Here is a 22,001-nt window from a genome sequence, read left to right as displayed (position 1 = left end):
TCATGTTCGTTGATAATGATAATATACTGTCTTGAGCCTCTGTCGAGTATAGATATCTGGTCACTTCTTCGCACCCTGCTCACGTCTCAATTCCACCTCAGCTTGAATCTCCCTCGTATTCTCCCTCGCATCCACCATCAAAGCCGCTGGGTTCCAAACACACAGCACCAAACTCGCAATGAACATCAGCGCCGCATCGAGAATAATCGCGTACACCTCGTGCGTAAACAGATACCCCCGCCACCCATTCATCAGCTCCATGCTCCGATACACGCCCCGCGCCACCATACACGTAACCGCAATCATCAACGACAGCGAGATTCGCCGCAGGGCTTGATTCCGGGAAATCGGGCCTAGTCCTCGGTAGATCACGTACTCGAGCAATGTAGCAAAGACACAGGTCGAGACCAGTTGCCAGATTATCCCGGCCACCATGGTATAGGTTCCCGGCCAGGGGGAGGTGTTCTGGCTGAATGCGGCGCCGGCAAGACCGCCGCCAACGGCCTGGAGGAGGAGACTGAAGAAGTCGACCGTCATGAAGATGATGAGATAGAGGTTTGGTCGGAGGGGGGACTTGTCCTGTCCGATGATGGGGATCATCAGGCTCAGGACGCCGTAGATGCCGGCTGTGGTGAACGCGGGGGCTGTTCATATCGTTATAGCTAGTTCTCAACAGTGAAAAGGAAAGGGGGGCATCTACCCATAATCAATGCGGCCAGCTGCATCTCGAGCAACTTGACTGAATACGGACAGCGATATGCCACGGTACGGCCCAGCCATCCGGTAAACTCGCCGAATGCACCCAGGGAGAAGGCTAGCCCAAGCCAGATGTTCCTATGCCGAAAGGACTGCCACACATGGATAATGGTGACCGCCAAAAAGAGGATCAAAAAGATAATACCGGCCGCAAGGGAGGGGCGATAGCCGAAGGGGGTGGGAATATTCGGGCTATAAGGAAGACAATCGGGGGTTCTCTCCATGGTCGCCTCTCTGGTTGTAGACCCAGATAGAAAAGGAATATATGGAAGCACTATCTGGAAAGTTGAGAATGAACAGATGTACACTAATAACTGTATCTATCAGGGGAACCAAGGCAGAGAATGCAAGAGGTGTTGATGAAGGGGAATGGGCGCTAGTGATAATAAGCACGCCATTTCTCTTTATCTCTTATTACCATTGGTGGTCAGCTCCATGTTGGGCCACAAAAGGCACCGAGATGAGATACATGTCTTGCATGGATTAACCTTGGCAAAGATGACACCTCATCGACATCCAATCGATCCCTGAGTCTCTGTGGATACCATGATAGGACCCTGTAGTTTGATCTATTTCTTCCAACGCTGTGAGATATCTGGCAGAGATAGCATTCTTGGTCGTCTACTATGTCGGCGACTGGTCAGCTGAGGGCGCCAGTGCAGTGAGTTTCCCCTGCCTCAGGTAGCATAGTGTGATCACTGGAGAAGATTGGGAAGGTTGACAATTGCTCCCGTGTGAGACTGACAGGCCGATATTTGCGACGCCGCATCTCGAGTCAGGTCAGCATGAAGGCTGGTCTTCCCGTCCAGTTCTGGCATCGGATAGCCTACCAGTGACTGAACACTCGCCCCTCTATCGATGGTCTCCGAGTCCTCATGGCCAGCGGACTATGCGCTGATGGATCCGGACCTTGAAGGAATGCAGCGAGTGACAGCTTCTCTGGCTGATTGGAGACTAGATGTCTACGGTCAGCTCTCTCCCATCCTGCTCCGTCTCAATGAAGAGCGCCAGTCGTTGAAGCGAGGCACGTCGAGCACCGACAGATCGCTCGACGAACTGTTTTCAACTATATCGGCACTGTGTGATACTGTCCAGATCATTACACAACTGGGGGCAAGCTCCATGCCAAGCAGGAATGCCTTTCCTGAGGAGCCACAGCCAAGCGGGCAGGGAACGCTGATGCTTGCCCTGACTGCAGTGTGCATGAGCATCGAGATATACGAGCTTCTGGCCGCGGGACCAGAGGACAAGGCGCTCCTGTTCCAAGGGGTGAATGACCCTGACCGACGTGATTCAATCTTCGGAAGCAGCTTTGAAAGGCATTGCGAGGGGTCATCCGTCCAGAACTTCCCGTCGGCAGTGCATCGTCCACCGTCCCATACTACAGGAAGGGTGGGTGCCGTTGTCCGATACACGGTGATGAACTTTCATCTTGGACAACTGGGACGATTGCTTCATGTAGTAACCGACTGTAGTATATTTGCAGAAGCCAGGATGACGCTTGACATAAATCAAACAAGAAATAGGCTGGACGGGCTACGAAGTTGGATTCAGAAATTGATTGCACGAACATGAGTCCAACGGTCGCCAAGAAAGCATAGATCAGATCAATAGTATCTAGAATCTAGGCGATAGCAAGGTACAAATCTCCTCAACACCGGTGCTGTACTCTGCCTACCATGGCATCGATCAATCTGACAATCCTGGCCGTGGAATGCGTATCTTTGGGTACAAAATGACCGCCATCATGTATGACAGAGGCAGCATCTGCCGAGCAGAGGCCAACCAACAACTCGCTCTGCTGGTAGAAAGGATCCCTCTTTCCAGCAACATGCAGTATGGGGACGTCAATCCGCAGCGATGTCGTGCGCGGATCATACCGCTGGAGTATGAGGAGATCATGCTCCTCCTTGCCGCCAACGTATCCACTCGGTTGATGTTTGCTAGCCACCACACTTTGCCGCGCAAGCGTCGAGTCTCGATCGAAGGGCAGACTGGCGCCAAGAAAGATGCCCAGGCTGAACAGTGGCGCGGCGGTTGGCTGGTCCTTTTGGTGCTGGAGAATCATCGATGCGGCAAGTGCAGCGCCCTGCGAGAAGCCAATCACGCCGTCAAACGGGCCATCCTCCGCCATAACTTCCAAGACCAGGGAGTAGGCTTCTTCCAAGTGTTCGGGGATGGGGGTAGTGTAATAGCACAGATACGGACCCCCGGGCCATAGAGACTTGACTTCTGGATCGGGTGGACAGGGTTCGAGGCCATCGACGAAGATGAACTCGTGCTGTGGCAGTTGGTTGATAATTCCAATGAGTTGGATTTGCAGGATTTGGGAGTTGGTTCCCATTCCGTGGAGGCAGAGGAATTTCATGGCCTTGTTGTCGTTGGAGATGCAAGGTATGGAATCTCGGCAATCCAGGACACTATGAATGAGTATATGTAGAGATAGCGATAACCCCAAAATGGTATCCACAGGGACTCGGGGATCGATTGGATGTCGATGAGGTGTCATCTTTGCCAAGGTTAATCCATGCAAGACATGTATCTCATCTCGGTGCCTTTTGTGGCCCAACATGGAGCTGACCACCAATGGTAATAAGAGATAAAGAGAAATGGCGTGCTTATTATCACTAGCGCCCATTCCCCTTCATCAACACCTCTTGCATTCTCTGCCTTGGTTCCCCTGATAGATACAGTTATTAGTGTACATCTGTTCATTCTCAACTTTCCAGATAGTGCTTCCATATATTCCTTTTCTATCTGGGTCTACAACCAGAGAGGCGACCATGGAGAGAACCCCCGACTGTCTTCCTTATAGCCCGAATATTCCCACCCCCTTCACCCGCAGTGCGTCGGCACATACCAACCTAAGTGGCCTCTGAGGACTTGTAATGGTCCTAGCCTGCCCACAAGTGGGTAGATCCTTTTTTGCGTTGCTTACCTGGGTGAGCCTTGTCTCATGTACATAGATTATATTATTCTCCTTAATCTAGCGGATTACATATCCCTGGCCGGCAATGTGGCATAATATTCTAACAGATTATCTGACAACTTCCAAAGAGTACGGTACCTGGTGGCTTAATCCCCGTCCTCTGAGAAGTGACGAGATCAACTACAGTGCTACACAAACGACCCGATTGATCTTGTAGCGTAATTTCCCCTGATCGAAGGAACGGGCCGCTCCAATATCAGACAACGTTTAATGTGGACAACCGCTGGTAAGACAGGGTTCAAATCATTGAGGCAATAGTTCAGTTTAAACGCTGTTGCTACTGGATTTTGCCTAATAGGACGAGTCGGACTTCGAGCCGTATTATTCGGATGAATCTGGACGGCTATCACTTCATGTCCTCGAGCTATTTCTAGTCTACAATAATCACACAGCCGAGTATCACTTCCATGGTTTGAAAGGATTCATTCCCGTATATCCACCAAGGAGAATTTGTGGTTGCCATTATGATTGCTACATAATGCACTGGTGTGAAAGTGAGGGGTTATTGTGCATAGGAGAAAGGCAAATGCCTGCATCTACTAGGTTAGCATATCATTATTATATGGCAACTATAACAACGCTTGATCTCCTTCCGCAGAACCTCTAAACGGCAATTGGTATCGAGATTGGAATACATGCGGGCCTCCTGTTCCGCAATTATGATCCTATGATCCCACTCCATGTCAGCATGTTTACGCGGCTCTTCCCCAACCAACAGACTAAGCTGTTATGTACGTGGTTGGCATTGGTCAGAATCCGCCTACGAATTGTACACCTCCTAGGACATGTTGGACCTTGCGAGTCATGCCATACATTAAACCTCCCCTGCCACCGCATATCAACCAAACAACGGCTTATCTCAGACAAGGCCGTAGACTATGGTTCGTAAGCCAGCGGTAGGGATTTCTTCATTTGCCCTGTCTGGCCTCGCTCAGGCCGTTACTCCATATTTCGCCTGGCTTTGGAGACGCTTTGGATACTCAATTGGCCGCTTTCGTGGCTAGAACGGCAGTTACATGCTGTCTCTTCCTTGAATTCCTTCGATACCTCATTATTCCCCCCAGCACGTAGGACTCTTGATAGTTTATGCAGCATTTCCAGGAACCTCTGTGGCAGGACGAACAAAGAATCGATCCAGCATTGGCTCGGAACTGGCAGTAGCCAGGCTTTGGCGAGCTCATATTATGTACATTCAGTTAAACGAAGCTTCTGTGGCCAATACTCTTTACAAATCTCCGAGAGTTGGACGTCGTTTCTACTAACAACATCAGTTGTCAGCCTCCACCACCCCGTCCGGGATACATTTAGATCTGCCAACGATCCTTCGCGACAGCGAGCTAATCGGAATGTTGCTCAGCAGGTCAAAGACGGACACATCCGCCTGAAGCTCCGTGAAGATCCATCCTCACAACTCCACCGCCAAAAGACTGTCTACGCCATAGCTGCTTACCGGACGCGACGCCTCGACATCTTTGACGGGCATCATCATGGATTTGGCCAATTTCCCAATTAGCGCCGCACAGACAATCTCGGCTGCAGCATCCATGGTCGTAACGCGCGATAGCAGTGCTTGCAGCTGCGCCGAATCCTCATCTTTGGTCTGAACGACCTGATGCGTATCGACCTGGACAAGGTGAGCGAACTTGGCGTCATTGAACCACCAAGGATATTTCTCCGCGCCTTGGGCCATCATCCCGCCCGTTCCGAGGCCGGTCACCAGCTGAGGGGGAACAGGCTGTCCTTTGATGCTCACCCCGGTGATGGCGGCTTGGACCATGCCGAGGAATTCCTTCTCGCGGATCCCGATAAAACTCCACGTCTTGGTGTTGTCGTGGACCCGCTCCTCTGTGTTATCGGCCAGGAAGCCCACGCCGAGCACCATGCCAACATCGATGGACACCCCGTGCTGCCCGTGAAGCTGTCGGTAATGTGCCAGTGCGTCTTGGAAGGAGTTCCCTAAAAGGTCTCGTCAGTAGCTGCATCATATACAGTGTTCATCATATAGGTATGCCTGTAGATTGCTCCTTCGCAGACAATGCATTGAGACTGTAGAATGCAACACTCACCAGCGGAATAATTCCCTTGTCCTCTGGAACCGGCAATACCAACGCTGGAGGACAGCAGCACGTAAAAGTCCATGTCCCGAGGCAGATATTTGTGCAAATTCCAGCTTCCCTGGACCTTGGGCCGAACAGCGCCCATGAACTGTTGCTGCGTCATGTTCTGGTAAATTGCATCCTGTAAGGAGATCTATTAGCCTGGCGATGGAGACAATAAAGCCGTTCCTGGTGTCCCCTTACATTCAAGACCATTGCCCCCTGAATGACACCCTTGACTGGAGGAAACTCATTCGCAAGCATTGTTACTGCAGCAGCCACGTCGGCTTCCTTGCTCACATCGCACGGGTAGGCAGCCACCCTGGCGCCGCGTTTCTGCAACATCTCCACTGTCTCTTGCAGTTCAGGCTTCTTCAGCCCGGATCGGGACAGGAAGACGATATGACGTGCCCCTTGCTCTACCATCCATCGGCCCAGGCATCTTCCCAGTCCGCCAGAACCGCCCGCCAGGATATAGGTCGAGTGAGCGTCGAATTCATATGGTGCGACTTTTGGTGGGATGCACTGTTGTTATTGAAGAAGTAGTCAGCGTCTATAGTCAAATTCGATAGGCCAGAGAAGAGAAAGAAGGTGGTCGCACCGGAACCAATTCGTCTTCGGTGGGTTCCAGAACGATCTTGCCCAGATGTTGGCTCGTCTGCATCAGGCGGAATGCCTCTTCCATCTTTGAGAATGGCATCGAGACGACGGGATGGACAGGCCTAATGATACCTCGGTCGAGGAGACCCACGACATCCGAGAACACTTGAGCTGCTAAAGAAAGGTGCCCGTCCAGGACCGCAAGCATGTTGATGGCGTGGAAGGAAGCGTTTCGGATAAAAGGTGCCATGTCCAAGCCGGTGTTTCCCACTAAAAGACGAAGCCAGTTGCCAGGTCGTGCCCGGTAGAGCCTTGCCAGCTGGGTTCCAGCACAACTTACCTATATCCCTTTGCCCCAATTCAACAAACCGTCCGCAGGTCGCAATGCAGTGCCACGACTGTCGCAGCGCTTCGCCAGCCAGCGAGTTCAGGACCACATCAACGCCTCGGCCGTGGGTCATTCGTTTGATACCTTGTGCAAATTGCACATCCCTGCTATTGAAAATGTGGTCTTGCGGGATCCCGTACTTGTCAACTAGGAGCGATCTCTTGGTCTCCGAGGAGACGGTAGCAAAAACCTTCGCGCCGATATGCTGCGCGAGGATGATAGCTGCTTGTCCTACACCTATTCATTGGGTCAGCCTCTTTGCTCCTTTAGGCTGCAGGCATTCTGCATGAACAGAAACGTACCTCCAGCGGCCCCGTGGATGAGGATACTCTCCCCGGCGCGCAATCCCGCGGCATAGTGCAGAGCGTAGTGGGCGGTGCTATAAACGACGGGGAGAGAGGCTGCCGTGGCAAAACTGATTCCATCAGGGATTCGGTGCACCATGCTTTGAGGCGAACGGAGATAGTTGCTGAATGCACCAGGGCGCCAGGTCATCACTGCATCTCCAGGACGGAGGTTGTCAACCTGACTGCCCACCCGGGTTACCACACCACTGCAGTCGATTTTCAGAGCCGGCTGTGGTAATTGTCCCATGGCAACCATGATATCCTTGAAGTTCAGTCTACCTGTCCGTCAGTGGCTGTTGCCCGTTGAACTGGATGGATAATGACATACCCAACACCCTTCACCTCAATTTCGACCTCATCTGGCTTTACATCCTCTCTCGCGACAACGGGGTCATCGACAAATTGAAGCGTGTCAAGTCGGCCGGGAGTCCCGACGGACAACGTCAATGCACGCCCTTTCTGCTTGAAAGGAGCCATCTTCGGTTGAGGAGCGACGTTATACGTGGCAATCAAATCGTTCATGCCCTTCTCCATGAGAATTCGCTGAACCATCGCCCGCTCGTTCCGGATAGCATACTCCCAGTCAGGTCTCTGACTCTCCCGTGAGCATGCACCCTGGACGAAGATGTCGATCAGGACTTTGATCCCCCGTGGGGAATCCATTGACCGCTGTGGATCGAGATCGACCGTGGTGAAGGCAAGCTGCGGGTTCTCCGCACGGATGCTACGCGCCATGCCTGTCATCAGGTTCGCAAAGGGGGACTCGCTCGTGGTGACTGCCCCTCGGGAGACCCAAGTCACGTCAGCGGACTCAAGGATGAGGACTTTCAATGCATCCCACTCCTCTGGAGAAACCTCCGGCAGGAAGGGGTGCTCGGAGTCGCATTCAAGCAGCGTCACCGAGGACTTGTTCTTTAGCTCGTCTGGGGGAGGGATGTCTTGAAGGGTCGTAACTGTAACATCCCTCGCACCGCCCGCCTGTAAGCTGGCCGACAAGGCCGTCGTCAACCTTCGCACCTCTTCTGTCGGAGCCTCGGGCACAACGACTAAAACCTCTGCAGGCACAGTGTGCCCTCTCGAGGCGGCAGCAGAAGAAACCAGTACAGACAGGAAATGATCGCGGGGATCCTCCCAATCCGGTAGACAGACGTCCACGCCGCTAAATCCCGCTCGCAGCAAGGCCTCATGCCATTCAGCTTCGGTCAGGACAGGGCCCCATTTCCGACCATCGGCCTCTCCGACCCACCATCCTTCCAACAACCCCACAATCATCGTCGCACGCAGGAGCGGGTTGGTGATCTCACTGAGGATCAGCGTACCGGACGGCTTCAGGAGCTTCTTCACATTTGCAAGCGTGGTATCCATGCATCGTGTGGCGTGCAGGACGTTGGAGGCGACGATGAGGTCGTAGCCCCCTTCGGCAAACCCCTGAGCCACTGGATCCTCTTCGACGTTGAGCCGAGCGTAGGTCATAAAGGGCGCCCAGGACTTGAGCTTCACATGGGCCTTCTCAAAAAACCCAGCGCTGATGTCTGTGAATGTGTAGTTGGAGAACATGGGACTGGTGCCGTTGTGTCCTCCTAGCCGTTCGAGCAAGGGAAGCGTGGCTCCCCCCGTCCCGGCACCGACCTCTAAGATCTTCATGTCCGGCTGCTTATGAGCCAGGAGCCCGACGTACTCGGATAATTTGGCGTAGTTCTGAGGGCAACCCACCCCGCTCGAGTAGAAATCGTGCAGAAGATTGTCCTTCATCAGTACCTCGAGTGGAAGAGCGTTGCCTCGCAGAATGCCGACCAGGTTGAGGCCATGCTGATGCAGGACTGCACCGTCGGTGGTTGTCTGAGAGACCCGAGCTAGAATCTCGTCCTCGACATCCTGGCTGGTTCGGAGCCAGTCGATATCCGCGATAGCCTGTTGATGGAGAATCTTTCCCTGTACGCCAAGATCATAGGTGCGCTGCATGTACTGGTAGAAGGTGCGCAGATGAGGCGGTGACAAACTCTGTGCCTCCTCGGGGGTGATGGCCGCGAGCACGCGCTTGATGATAATGAATGAAGCCAGCTCCAGCTCGGCGATTGTTGCTGGGCTCGTTCGGTCAAGATTGGCTGACGACGCCTCGCAGATACTTGTGATATCTTCCGGTTGGAGCATGGCTAGGTCTTCCTTACAGTGGAAGTAGCTCGTCAGCTTTCTCATACTGGCCGCAGCGGCCGCATTGTCAGACGTTCCGGACAACGATTTGCTTTTGATGCCGTCAAAGACAACCAGAGGCCGTTCCCAATCCGGCGTAGAAACAGCAACCGTGGCCTCGCCGTCGTCAAATCCTGTCAGCCGCACTCGGGCGTACCCTTGTAGCAGAGTACCGGGCAACGAAGGCACAGCTGCGGACACATACAATCGGTCAATGGACGTGGGCACCTTGGCGACTGTCATCTCCTCGCCGAGTGCAGTCGTGGCAAAAAGCGCCATCTGGATGATGCTGTCCAACGTGGTCGGATGGATAACATGGTCATACTCAAACTTCATCGGCATCCGGCTCCGCGTGTCTGGGATGTGAAGCGAGCAGACACCCTTGTAATGGCCTTGTTTAACGTTGATCAGATTCTGGAAGACATCCCCGTAGTACAGGCCAATGGTGGTCAGATGTTCGTAGAACTGGCGAGGATTCTCCGACTTGGGACAATCTTCGACGGTCTGGAGGTATGTGTCCCTGAAGAGTCGATCCGACTCTCGATCCTCATCGACGAAGAGGGGGTTTTTTGACTCCCTATACTTCACCTGAATCAGACCCGAGCAATTCTTGTCCCAGCCTTCTTGTCTCGTGTACAATGTAAACTCCTGCCACGCCGAAGCAGTTGCCCGAGAGCCCAGTCTCCATGGCCGGAGGGAGAGCACCATCTCGACTCCTGGGTCATCAGCCGGCACCACGATAGCCTTGCCAATGAGGATGTCGCGGAGCTCAAATCCTGCAATCTCCCTGTCCGGGTCCGCCTGCTCTTCATCGCCTCGATTGCGGCCACCATCATCCCTGCCGCCGGATATAGAATCGAGCCCTGCACCTTGTGGTACTCGATCCACGGCGCCTCATTGAGGCGGATGATGTTCCGCCAGCGGGGGTCGATGTCCACGCCATCCACAGTCAAACTGCCCACCAGGTCCTTTCGTGGATGCTTGCGGAAGCGGTGGTTCATTGCCGCAGCCGATTCGAACCAGTATCTTTGCTGCCGGTTCCATGCGAATGGGGGAAGATTGACCAGATACGCCTGGGACTTTGGGGCTATCGCCTCGCGATTAACCCGGGAAATGTCAACCGGGTATCCGGAGGCGAAGAGCTCGCCCGCCACCTGCAGAGCTGTCTCACATGCATCGAATCCACGCTGCAGCACCGAAAGATAGGTGACATCAGACGTTCGTGGCTCGGAGCTCAGCGTCTGCTTAATGGGACCTTTCAAAGCGGAATGAGGACCGATTTCAATGAGGATATTAGCGTAAGGCTTCCCTGCACGTCTGCTTTTTTTGCCCTGGTTTGTCTCCGTGTAGGGAGACTGTTCAAGGCGCCCAGGAAGTTAACGGGTTTGAGCAGGTTGGCGACCCAGTATGAGGCCCCCAGATCGGTAGTGCTGACAAGTGTCCCTGTCACGCTGGAAAATATCTTGATTTTATCCCCGTCCGCCCTCAGAGGGGATAAATCGTGAAGACTGTCGAGATAGTGCGAGGCAATGGTCTCCATGTGCGGAGAATGATACGCGGTCTCCACCTTGAGCCGACGGGCAAAGTGTCCATCCGCTTGAATACGTTTTTCAAGCCCCTGTATAGAGGCAGAGTCGCCAGAGAGAGTGGTGCTGGAATGGCTATTAACACAAGCCACCACAACCCTGGCATCCGGCATCTCGTCAAGGTATTTGCTGACTTCTGCCTGTCCAGCCCGACGGCCAGCATGCCCCCATCCAGATGGGGTGCAAGGCCGCGGATACTCTCGGACAGTCTTCCACGGTGGTAGGCTATCATCCATGCACTCTCCCTAGTGATGGCACCTTTGGCATACGCGGCGGCGATCTCGCCGCTGGAATGTCCGACAACAGCGCGGGGGCGGACTCCCCAATGCCTTAGCAAGTCCACCAGCGCGACCTGAACCGCCGTACAAATGGGCTGACTGAAAGAAGCGGCGTTGATCCGTGATGACTCCGCATCCTGCAGCAGCTCATTCAAAAGCGACCAGGAGCAGCCGAGAGACACGAGAAAAGTGCTGGCTGCTTCCAGGCTTTCCCTGAAGACCTGGTAGGCACACAGTTCCCGTCCCATTCCATACCACTGCGCCCCCTGCCCCGTGAAGATGAATGCCACCTTAGGGGTCCCGGAAGACCGGATTGGCTTACGCCAGGATCCAGCGAGCTTGTCTATAAGCTCGCTCATGGTTGATGCGAAGACAAAACTCTTCCACGGCAGGACGCTCCTTCTGGTGGCCAACGTATAGGCAAAGCGGCCGAGCAGTGTTTGACTCTCGCTATCCTGCACCTCTGCCTGCTGAGCCGCCAGATACTCCGAATACATTCTGGCCGTTCGCTCAATCCCAAGCTGCTCATGGGATGACCACACATACAGCAATGCACGCTGCCTCTTTCGGTCAGAGAAATAGACAACGTCAGTTAAGAGCTTGAGGCGGTCCGAGAGCAAAGATGTATTGTCGAAAGAGAGGGCCACCCCGGAGTCCGCTGAAGAGAACGCTGGCGACTGTGAGTCCCCTTCGGTGGTGGTGTTGTGATTGCCCTTCAGGCCCCGCGACCTCATGTAGTGGAACGCATCATCGAGGATACAATGCGCGTTGGTTCCGCCATAGCCGAAAGAATTGATACTGAGTCTCCTCAAGCCCGGTTTCGGCCAAGACAGCAAATTCGTAGGAATGGCGAGACCCCACTCCTCGAGTCGGATTCGATCGTTCTGCCTCTCAAACCAAAGGCTCGGGGGAATTTGACCTTTCTCGAGTGCAAAAACTGCCTTGACAACTTGTGCCAGACCAGAGCCTCCCTCGAGATGGCCGATGTTGGTCTTAATGGAGCCGACGAATACCGGATCATCCTTGGATCTGGACTTGCCAAACGTCGCTGCGAGGGCCTCGGCTTCGACCGGGTCACCGGCCGGTGTACCGGTGCCGTGCGCCTCGACGTAGGCTGTATCCTTGAAGTCCAGTCCGGCATTTGCGTAGGTCTCCCGGATAAGGGCCTCCTGTGCTGTGGCAGAGGCCAGTGTGATTCCAGGGGTATTTCCATCCTGATTCACTGCGGTCCCGCGGATGACGGCGCGAATCACATCATTGTCCCTCAATTCCAGATGAAGGGGCTTCAGAATCACCACCGCAGCTCCCTCTCCGCGCGAGTAACCATTGGCCTTGTAATCGAATGACTGGCATTTCCCATCCGGGCTGAGGAAATGCAAGGCCGACATCGCCGACATGATATCCGGCAGTAAGATCAGGTTGGTGCCTCCCACGATCGACTACAAAACAGTCAGCCGCTAGTTTATACATTATAGGAACTAGCCCTTACCATTTCAGATTCTCCCGTTCGGAGACTCTGGCACCCCAAGTGGAGAGCTACCAACGAAGAGGAGCATGCCGTGTCCAGACTGATACTCGGCCCCTTGAGGTCAAAGTACCAGGAGATCCGATTGGACATAATCGCGGAACCTGTCCCAGTTCCATGATACAAGGGAAGATTTTCCCGGTCACAGGCAAGCATGTCACTGTAGTCCCTGGTGAAGCAGCCGATATAGCAAGAGGTTTTAGACCCTACAACGTCCTCCAGACGCTGCCCGGCTATTCGACCGTATGGTTAGCAAGACCGCAAACCTCCGAGCCAGAAAATAGGCCAGAAGGGGTTCACGCGTACCATTCTCCAATGCTTCGTAGGTGCACTCCAGCGCCATGCGTTGTTGGGGATCCATCGCCTTTGCCTCTGCCGGCGTGATGGAAAAGAACGGGGCATCGAATGCAGCAATGTCACCGTTCATGAAGTGTGCATGGCGCACATTGAGAGTCCCCTGTCGTTCATGGTGAGGATGGTAGAAGGCATCCACACTGAACCGATCCTTGGGCACTTCACTCCGAGCGCTGCGGCCCTCTGAGACGAGCTGCCATAACCTCTCGGGGCTGGAGGCGTCACCAGGGAATCGACCTCCCAGGCCAACGATCGCTATGGGCATACATTTGTCCTCTGTCATAGTTCGCCTGCTGAGATCGGAGGAAAGTAACATTGTTGGAATTTGTTTTCCTTTCGGTATCGCAGAAAGTGTTTGGCTTGAAGCGAGCATACAAGACACAAGAACTGTGAGAGTATCGAGGTTTCAGGTCATCTTCTCCTCGAGACCTGAGTGAAAGCTACATGCCTTTATGGAAATACCCTTGATAGTTGTAGACCCCCAACCTAGAGCATGTCACGATTATCGAGTATATCTCTCCGAGCTTCAGATAACCATTAGCGTTAGAAAGGGGCCAACTGCTACTGTGACAGAAGCAATGCAATCGAAATTGGTTCACTGTCTATCCACCCATGCTTCGTGGGCCAGATGTCCTCCTATGGAACGATGCTCACTAGTGTCAAAAAGTCCCCGTGGAGGCACGGCGACATATGCATGTCGATACTGTGACAGTCGCCGGGCTGTTTCGGTGACATTTCTCGTCAATCAGTGGTGAGTTTCTCTATCCGTTGGCTGGTCTGGGCGCCTCGAGCTAGGAGCGGTGCAATGCCCTGGACTCTGGGGCAGCCAGCTTTTGCCATGCGAGGTCATTTTACGAGGTCGACGTCCTCAGTCGTGGACTCATTACGGCAACCTGCGTTACAGTCACCTTGTCTTCCGTCCAGAAAGATGCTCGACTCCAGGAAGTTCTTAATCGTTGTCACGGCTGGTGGCAAGACCAACGCATCTCCTATCTTCGAGATCGCCCAGATATTGAACACAAGGGGCCATAAAATCGAATTCGCAACGCTAGACGGGCAGCAGGACTGGGCACGAGAGTACCCCTTTGTCTCCCAGGTCTACGTTCTTGGACCAGGCCAGACCTCAGAAGCGGAGGAGCAGGCGTATCTGCAAATGTCGAGGTGGAAACTAGGCCTACGACACAGCTTCGAACCGATCATGGAAACGAGAAAGTGCCTTGAATCAAGCTGGGGAACTGTCTACCCAGCTCTCTCGCAACTGGTTCAGGATCCCGTCTCCCGTCCCAATTTCATCCTTGCCGACTACCTGGTCGATGCGGCTCGCGATATGCAGATCGAGCACGATATCCCCATTGCCATGCATTGGCCACAGATGCCTACCAATATGCTCCCGGCCAGCTATATTCCAGGAGCAACCGGGCTGCAGATTGGAGTGCTGACGTCGGAGCACGCGACAGTCTGGCAGCGTCTACAAAACTACCTGTTGGCCTTCCGAGCCCTGCCCCCTTACCTACGCTATCGGTCGTGGGTGCGTGATCTACGCGCGAGGCACGGGGTCCGACGACCACTGGTTGCAAAAAGCAAGCCCGATTATCTGCTGCTGGTCAACTCGTTCTTCGGGCTAGAACCGGCCAGGGATCTGCCTCCCAACGTGGCGGCCATAGGTCCAGTGTTAGCGGATACATATCCCGGCCTGACGCCCGAGCTCGAATCCTTTGTCGAACACCGCAAGCGCATCCTCTACATTTCTCTCGGGACTCACGCGCTGCTCCTGGACGCCATTCTCCAACGGATCCTCCACGGCGCCCTTTTGGCTTTGCACGACGGGAAGGCCATTGACGGAGTAGTCTGGTCGATCCGAGGCATGGCACTGAAACAGTTCAACCTCGCGGCGAGGGTGCCTGGCCCTCATCTGGCGGCCACAGCCAACCCTCTCTGCATTAAAGATCTTGTCTCGGGAGTTGATAGCATTCCCATTCTCTTCGCCCCATTCGTCCCGCAGCGCGCTCTCCTCGCCCATCCCAAGGTGTCCATCTTCCTCACCCACGCCGGCGCATCAAGCACCAACGAGGCAGCCTACCATGGCGTCCGCACAATCACGATCGGCATATACTTTGACCAGCTCACCAACGCGATGAAACTTCGCGACGCGGGGGTCTCCATCCCGCTGGACCGGGATACATTCACCCCGGCGGATCTGTGCCGAGCGATCGATGCCCTCGTCGCGGACGTCTCGGGCACGTTCGCGGCCAACTGCGAGCGGGTGCAACGAATTGCGCGGATTGCGTCCAGGAGGAAGTGGCTGGCTGCGGACCTCATCGAGGAAGCGCTGGCTGATTCTGAGGGACGGAGGAAGCTGGGAGGCGCCGACGCGCGGCGTGGGATGCATCTGCAGACGGCGGATATGCGCATGCCCTTTTGGAAGGTGCACAACTTGGATCTATGGGGGATTGCAGCGGGATGTGTGGTCGCCGGCTTGGGAGTACTAGTCTGTGTTTCGATTGCTCTCGGTATTGCCTTGACATGAAAGTAGGATAGTCTAGTCCGCTAGAACTGAAAGAGTAAAGACACTAATTACCCTGCCTCTTGCGCATGATTCAAGTCCCGGTTGTGCGGCTGCATCCTGTCTGCGTCTTTAAACTCCACCGGTCGTCTCTTGAATGTCCCGAGCACGCAGATCCAGCACGCCCCCGTGAGGTACAAGACCACTTGGATCTGCTGATTGAACGCGTGTCCGTAGACTGCACCCACTGCCACTCGCTTGGTAGGGCTCAGGTCAGCCATTCTCGCTACATCCAAGAGCAGGACGCTCATCTCGTGAGGCGACAGGATGCGTGGCAGTTCTCTCCGGAGACACCGAGTCAGCAGCGTCTGCCCGATCGAGACGCCGACGGTGCCTCCAAGCACGCGCACCTGCGTTACGGCGCCCATCATAATTGCGAGATCGCTAGCGTCGACCTCCAGCCGCGAGATTATGACCAGACTTGTCAGGGTGAGCCCAAACCCCAGTCCTAAAATCACCTGATATCCATACTGGGCGGGCGAGACGCTCCCTGCGGTAGGAAGGGTCGTCATCAGCCCTAGCCCTAAGAGCTGGAGGGACACACCCCCCAGTAGCGTGTAGAATGAGATATTCTTCCGGCTGTTGACCATGCCACCCAGACCCGCTCCGAAGGCAGAGAGGAGGAGCAGTGGGAGCATGCGGATTCCCGACGCCACCGGGGTCAGGCCGTCCTGGATCTGGAAGCGCTGTGGGAGGTACACGATGAGGACCATAAATGGGAAGCCGGCGAGAAATGCAGATCTACAGTATCAATAAGCGACCAGATCCTCTCCGATGATTCAAGCAAGGGCAGATCGACGTACAGTAAACACGCAGTGACGATTCGACGCCTGATGAGCCAGACTGGGAACACAGGCAGCATCACCCGAGCAAAGGAAAACCCAAGGTTCTTCTTATGTGCAGCAAATCCCAACAATACCTCCCAGATCGTGAAGGCAATCCAACAGATTCCACACAGAGCGAAGGAGGCGATAATCAGGCCACTGTTCCACCCATAGTCGCCGCCGCCTTCTTCCAGCGCAAGGATGAGGAATATCGACCCTGCCAGAGACAGCACAATTCCCGGCCAGTCAAGGCGATTCAGGCTCGATATTGAAATGTGGAGCGGCCCGTAGTTCCGGGGAAAGACCCAAATGACAAGCCCTATTGCGAGACCGCCACCGGGAATGCTGGGATTAAGCGTTGTCATTTACATATTTTGATTAAGAAGACGCGAGAGATGAGAGACTTCCAGAGTGTACTTACTTCAAGTAGAATACCCACCGCCAGGTCGTACGGGAAGTGAGTACACCCCCGAGGATGGGACCCAGGATGCTGGAGAGGGCAAAGATGGAACTCATCAGACCGGTGACTGGGCCGATCACATCAACAGGAGTTACTTCGGCCATGACAGCCATGGCCATGCTGTAGATTCCGGCGCCTCCAATGCCTTGCAGCGCGCGGAACACAATCCTACAAGTCCGTCAACAACAAGAAGCGGTGTTAGAGCAAGCCAGGTCAGTTACCCACAATTGGTCTATCGTACGAGCCACTCCACACGCAATGGAGAACACTGTGAAGATTACCAGTGCACTGAGGAAGGTGGACTTTCGACCAAATATGTCACTGCATCTGGCGTAGATGATGAGGAAGCCTGTCCGGTGCCAGTCAGCTTTGAGAAGTCAGAAGCAGAAGATGTATTGCGAACCAGTATAGGAGAAGAGATAGGACACCACAATCCAGTTTGACTTGTCGTAGTTACCCAGCTCCGAGGCAATGGTGACGAGGGCTGTCGAGACGATCGTCGTTTCCAGGGTAGATAGCAGGAGTCCCAGGAACAGCCTGGCCAGGGTTAGAGGGCTTGAAGCAATTCCTGTTGGTGCTGGAGTCCTACGCTAGGATGGTCACCCAGAGTCTCCATCCCGTCATGGGAGCCAGGTACGCGGATTCCAGACGCGGTGATGAGCCATGATCAGTCTCAGTCTCTCGGGGATCAGTCATTCTGCTCAGATATTTAGAGAATGGAAATGCCCGGTATTATTCTTGGAAATGCAGTCATTCAATTTTTATGGCAATAATAATCATCGCTTCAACCGGCCAGCTGGCATATGCATGTTCGGCGACATTTCTTTCCACTGTCTATATATATCTTGTTCGGCGACATCTTAGTCGGAGATATTACTTACTCGTTATATGAGTCTGGTCAATGTAAGAGAACCTCCCTTCTACTGTGTATCCTTCTCGCAACAGAATCTTCATCAGCGCGACCGATCATGGCCATTTTACATGCAGCTTCTGTCTGGCAGTATTGGCAGAACAACATCGTGTCCCTTCTATTGATCTCAACAGTGATCTACGCAGTAGCTCTTACTATTTACCGGCTCTATCTTCACCCCTTGCGGTCGTTTCCTGGTCCGAGGCTTGCAGCATGTACATTTTGGTAGGCTTTTCTCTGTCAAATCCCCCCTAATGGGACTCGGAACCGGGCTGCAACTAAGCGTTCTCAAGGTACGAGTTCTACTACGACGTGATCCTAGGCGGCCAATATACCTTCAAGATACGTCGCCTGCACGAACAATACGGCCCCATTGTGCGCATCAATCCGCATGAGCTCCATGTCTACACCCCCGAATTCTACGATGAACTGTACGCGGGCGCACACCGGAGGAGAGACAAGTGGTACTGGGCGACAAAAGTATTTGCTGCGGACGAATCCACCTTTGCGACGACCAAGCATGATCTGCATCGGTCCAGGCGCGCCGCGCTGAATCCATTCTTTTCCAAGGCCCAGGTGAAACGATTGCAATGTGTGATCCAGGAGCGAGTTGATGCCTTCCTGGACAGGCTTCATGTGTTTCAGCACAGCGGAGCGGTTGTGCGACTGGACAGGGCCTTCGCGGCATACTCGGCAGGTAGATCTCGCAATCCCACAGCTTCGAGGGCTGCTTCCCATATGTCTGACGTTTTGTTATTCTACCGGCAGATGTGATCATGGAATACGCCTTTGGGAAGTCTGAACGCAAGCTCAACGCCCCGGACTTTGATAGCGTGTTCCACAACGCCTGCGTAAACGGTGGCAAATCGAGTATGCTGATGAAGCAATTCCCACTCATTCTGTGGACGATGAAGCGGATGCCGCCCTCTCTGCTGTTGAGATTGAATCCAGAGATGACCTCGTTCGTCCGCATGCACACGGTAAGACTGAAAGAGGGCCTTAGCGGACGAAGGTAACGGCGGGTAAATATAAACAGGACATCGCAAAGCAAGTCAGAGAAACCATGACATCTAGCAACAATGTCAAAAGTCCACATCCGACGATCTTCCAGGAAATCCTCAACAGCAAGCTGCCGCCGCACGAAAAGGCTCTGCGGCGTCTGGCGCAGGACGGCGGCGCCGTAGTCGGGGCCGGCACCGTCACCACCGCGTGGGCCATCACCGTCGCCGTCTACCATCTGCTCTCGCAGCCCGCGACCCTTCGCAAGCTCAAGAACGAGCTCGCCACCACGGACGCAACGGACCTCACTGACCTTGAACGGCTCCCCTACCTGGCGGCGTGTATCCAAGAGTCCCTGAGGCTCAGTTACGGCGTCAGTTCCCGACTTGCGCGGCTGGCCCCAGACGAGGCCCTCACCTTCACCGATCCCGATACCCATCGAACGTGGACCATCCCGCCCAATACCCCCGTGAGCATGACCGGCCTGCTAACCTTCCAGAATCCGTCCATCTTCCCGCAGCCGAAGCTATTCCGTCCGGAGCGGTGGCTGGAAAACCCCCGGCTGGATCGGTACCAGGTGGCGTTTTGCAAGGGCAGCCGGATGTGTCTGGGGGTGAATCTGGCGTATGCGGAGATGACGCTGATGCTGGCATCGCTGTTTCGCCGATACGGATCGGCCGAGGTCAAGGCGGATGAGGATATCGGGATGTTGGAGCTTTTCGAGACAACGGCCGAAAATGATATCGAGTGTTCTGTCGATGGGTTCGTCCCACTACCCAAACCGGGAAGCAAGGGTGTTCGTGCGAGAGTGTGGCCGGTTAGGAAGAAGGTGAGCTGGGAAGGTCTGTAGCTGTAGTCTGTTTTCTGTATATCTCGTGCGCAGAATCTTCTATATAGAAGGAAACGAGTTTATTGCCAACTGAATAGTTTGATTGAAATGTCTGCTCTTCAATGCCATGGTCATCCCTCATGCCAGCATCAAATCTCCATTGGTACAGTGCCTAGGCCATTAGGGTGAGATGATTATGCTATAATTAGAATCCGCACATGGCAGAGATCCTTCATGTGCCACGAGGGTGAAGCTGCATCTCATGTCATATCCACGGATGTTGAGTAACAGATGATAGATCAGATAACCGGCCAAACACCCAATGCACGCTACAATTCCACCTGCCAGAATACATTAGCAATGGGGCCGGTAAAGCCAGGCCGGTGAAACACGGAAAAACAGGCAGAGGAGCAAACATCTCCTAGTCCCACTTGGCTAGATCCGGGCACACATCGCACCAATTGAATAGAAGGCAGACACTGCCAGGTCGGGTATAGAGTCATTGCCAAGACGGTAGTATCTGTCATTGTTAGAAGAGATGCGAACGGCTTGGACATCGACGTTCAAGGGTCCTGGGTTTTGACCGTCGTGAGAAACATCCAGAGACCATTTTCCCAATACATCTCGAGCTAGCACACTCTCTCGACTTATCTGAGAAATGACCTGGTCCTGAGTCGCCCGCATGGCCTCTGAACCAGTTAATTAAAATAATATGGCCTATTGACTCGATCACTCTGCATTCCGCTGCCATGACCGGCGCAGTGATGCCAGTGCCACGAGCTTATATAATGACTGCGTTGCGTCCCTCGAGGAATTGAATTGACATCTCTCAGCTCTACGAGTGGAAATGGACATGAACATGTACACAAATTCGATGACTCTCCAATCGCAGCAAGACATGCCCTACGACCTCCGTCCCCGAGCCCTACAATGGGATGAAGTCATAGACAGCGACTCCAACTGCGCCCTGTCGCCAACTATAAGCAGCGACCTGCAATTCCCTCCAGTCCATATCACTTCGACATGTCCTCCAACGCGCGTGAAACAATGCCAGATTGGATGACTGCGTCGCCATTTGGGAAGATCTCCTTGCTTCCATGAGTAGAAAGGTAATATTTGGCTGATTGATGGACAAAATAGATCATTCCTTTGCGGACAACTACAAAGTTGCCACATAATCCAACGATCTCCTCTAGGGACGCTTGATCTTCAGCAAGTTCCGGTTCAAGTCCAGCCAGACGACCGAGCTTATTCAGATGCAGTGGCCGCAGGGCAAGTGTGATAGACCCAAGGATACGTCGGCAATAATCAAACGTCTCCGGTGATTCTTTTTTTAGCTGATGTATTCCCTCCATCATTCGTTGATATAAGGGCTCCAAACCTGAGGGAAATGATTTCAATACAGACAATGTCTTCCAAAGAAGGGGTCTTCCGTAGCTGCTGGCAGATCAGAGCCACCCAGAGAAATGTGCCGTCCGCATGAAGTTGGAGATAACCTTTTACTTCTTGCTGGAGCTTCGGACTGTATTTTTTTCGCTGTGTAAGATCTGTTATCTGGTAGTCAATATAAGCCCTTGCCACGGTCTTTACATTCTCCAGCGCGTTTTCATCGAGGTCAAGCTCGGTGCAGCAGCCGCTGACGCCTAGGAGGCCCCTATTCTCATCTCTGGGTCGACTTGATACAAGGCACCACAGCCGTGACGACGAGGCATGTTCTATGATGAGCTTAAGTAATGGTTGCAAATCTGTCTGACACTCGTCCAGTGCGTCAACGATAAAATAGACCTTGGGAAGCTTTGGGTGGTTGAGCATTTTGGACAAAATCCTCGACAACGCAAAGAATGTATTGGCGTCTTCAAACAGCGACTGTCCCCGACTGTCATAGTCTGAGCGGATATATGGTATAAGACCACTTTCCTGTAAAGCAAGTTGATAGACGAGACCTTGCTATTTCCCCTAGATGTGGTAGCTACAATTCGTTCCTCATATTTCATTCTCCAATCTGAGGAGCTAAGAAGCTCATCAAGATCTCAGCACATGCATTACCGGCCCCCTTTCCGCTGCCAATCCATTGGTGAAGACTACTCGAAATACTGCTCAAAAATCTCCATGGTGTTTTTGATAATGTTTTCTCTCGTGGCTTATCTGCCGGAGAACTTAGTTCGCAGCCGGATGGCCACGGAACCAGAGCTTCGTAGTGTTTTCTACGTAGTTCCAAACTTCTCGGGCATTGGCACGGACCTTCCCGTTGGATTCATGGTAGTGGATTGATATCCAGATCACGACCCAGAAATGAAACTCCTGGCG

General features: G+C 53.7%; 7 protein-coding genes across 7 annotated transcripts; 3 read left to right on the top strand and 4 right to left on the bottom strand.

The window, feature by feature from the left end:
• Nucleotides 1-60: 60 nt before the first annotated feature.
• On the bottom strand, nt 61-980 carry CDV56_107682 (putative RTA1 domain protein; the record flags this gene model as incomplete). Its single annotated transcript, XM_026761301.1, has 2 exons — nt 61-644; nt 701-980. The coding sequence occupies 2 exons, from the start codon at nt 978-980 to the stop codon at nt 61-63; spliced, it is 864 nt and encodes a 287-aa protein (XP_026613924.1).
• A 634-nt stretch (nt 981-1,614) lies between these two features.
• CDV56_107617 (uncharacterized protein) lies at nt 1,615-2,357 on the top strand (the record flags this gene model as incomplete). The annotated part of the gene is made up of 2 exons (XM_026761236.1): nt 1,615-2,148; nt 2,283-2,357. 2 exons carry the CDS (start codon nt 1,615-1,617, stop codon nt 2,355-2,357), a joined length of 609 nt encoding a protein of 202 aa, XP_026613923.1.
• A 50-nt stretch (nt 2,358-2,407) lies between these two features.
• On the bottom strand, nt 2,408-3,124 carry CDV56_107590 (uncharacterized protein; the record flags this gene model as incomplete). Its single annotated transcript, XM_026761209.1, has 1 exon — nt 2,408-3,124. One exon carries the CDS (start codon nt 3,122-3,124, stop codon nt 2,408-2,410), a length of 717 nt encoding a protein of 238 aa, XP_026613922.1.
• Nucleotides 3,125-5,012: 1,888 nt separating this feature from the next.
• CDV56_107115 (uncharacterized protein) lies at nt 5,013-13,425 on the bottom strand (the record flags this gene model as incomplete). Its single annotated transcript, XM_026760734.1, has 13 exons — nt 5,013-5,126; nt 5,196-5,701; nt 5,812-5,983; nt 6,046-6,366; nt 6,443-6,711; nt 6,782-7,066; nt 7,132-7,451; nt 7,505-10,204; nt 10,246-10,721; nt 10,802-11,027; nt 11,087-12,669; nt 12,720-12,988; nt 13,062-13,425. The coding sequence occupies 13 exons, from the start codon at nt 13,423-13,425 to the stop codon at nt 5,013-5,015; spliced, it is 7,605 nt and encodes a 2,534-aa protein (XP_026613921.1).
• Nucleotides 13,426-14,037: 612 nt separating this feature from the next.
• CDV56_107020 (glycosyltransferase) lies at nt 14,038-15,636 on the top strand (the record flags this gene model as incomplete). Its single annotated transcript, XM_026760639.1, has 1 exon — nt 14,038-15,636. One exon carries the CDS (start codon nt 14,038-14,040, stop codon nt 15,634-15,636), a length of 1,599 nt encoding a protein of 532 aa, XP_026613920.1.
• A 47-nt stretch (nt 15,637-15,683) lies between these two features.
• CDV56_106912 (uncharacterized protein) lies at nt 15,684-17,652 on the bottom strand (the record flags this gene model as incomplete). The annotated part of the gene is made up of 6 exons (XM_026760531.1): nt 15,684-16,413; nt 16,476-16,841; nt 16,918-17,124; nt 17,182-17,305; nt 17,360-17,493; nt 17,546-17,652. The coding sequence occupies 6 exons, from the start codon at nt 17,650-17,652 to the stop codon at nt 15,684-15,686; spliced, it is 1,668 nt and encodes a 555-aa protein (XP_026613919.1).
• A 272-nt stretch (nt 17,653-17,924) lies between these two features.
• Nucleotides 17,925-19,715, top strand: CDV56_106800 (cytochrome P450; the record flags this gene model as incomplete). The annotated part of the gene is made up of 4 exons (XM_026760419.1): nt 17,925-18,091; nt 18,160-18,563; nt 18,635-18,846; nt 18,903-19,715. The coding sequence occupies 4 exons, from the start codon at nt 17,925-17,927 to the stop codon at nt 19,713-19,715; spliced, it is 1,596 nt and encodes a 531-aa protein (XP_026613918.1).
• Nucleotides 19,716-22,001: the final 2,286 nt, after the last annotated feature.

This window comes from Aspergillus thermomutatus, assembly GCF_002237265.1.
Source record: "Aspergillus thermomutatus strain HMR AF 39 chromosome Unknown NODE_111, whole genome shotgun sequence".
Lineage (NCBI taxonomy): Eukaryota > Fungi > Ascomycota > Eurotiomycetes > Eurotiales > Aspergillaceae > Aspergillus > Aspergillus thermomutatus.
This window is presented reverse-complemented; position numbering and strand designations above follow the sequence as displayed.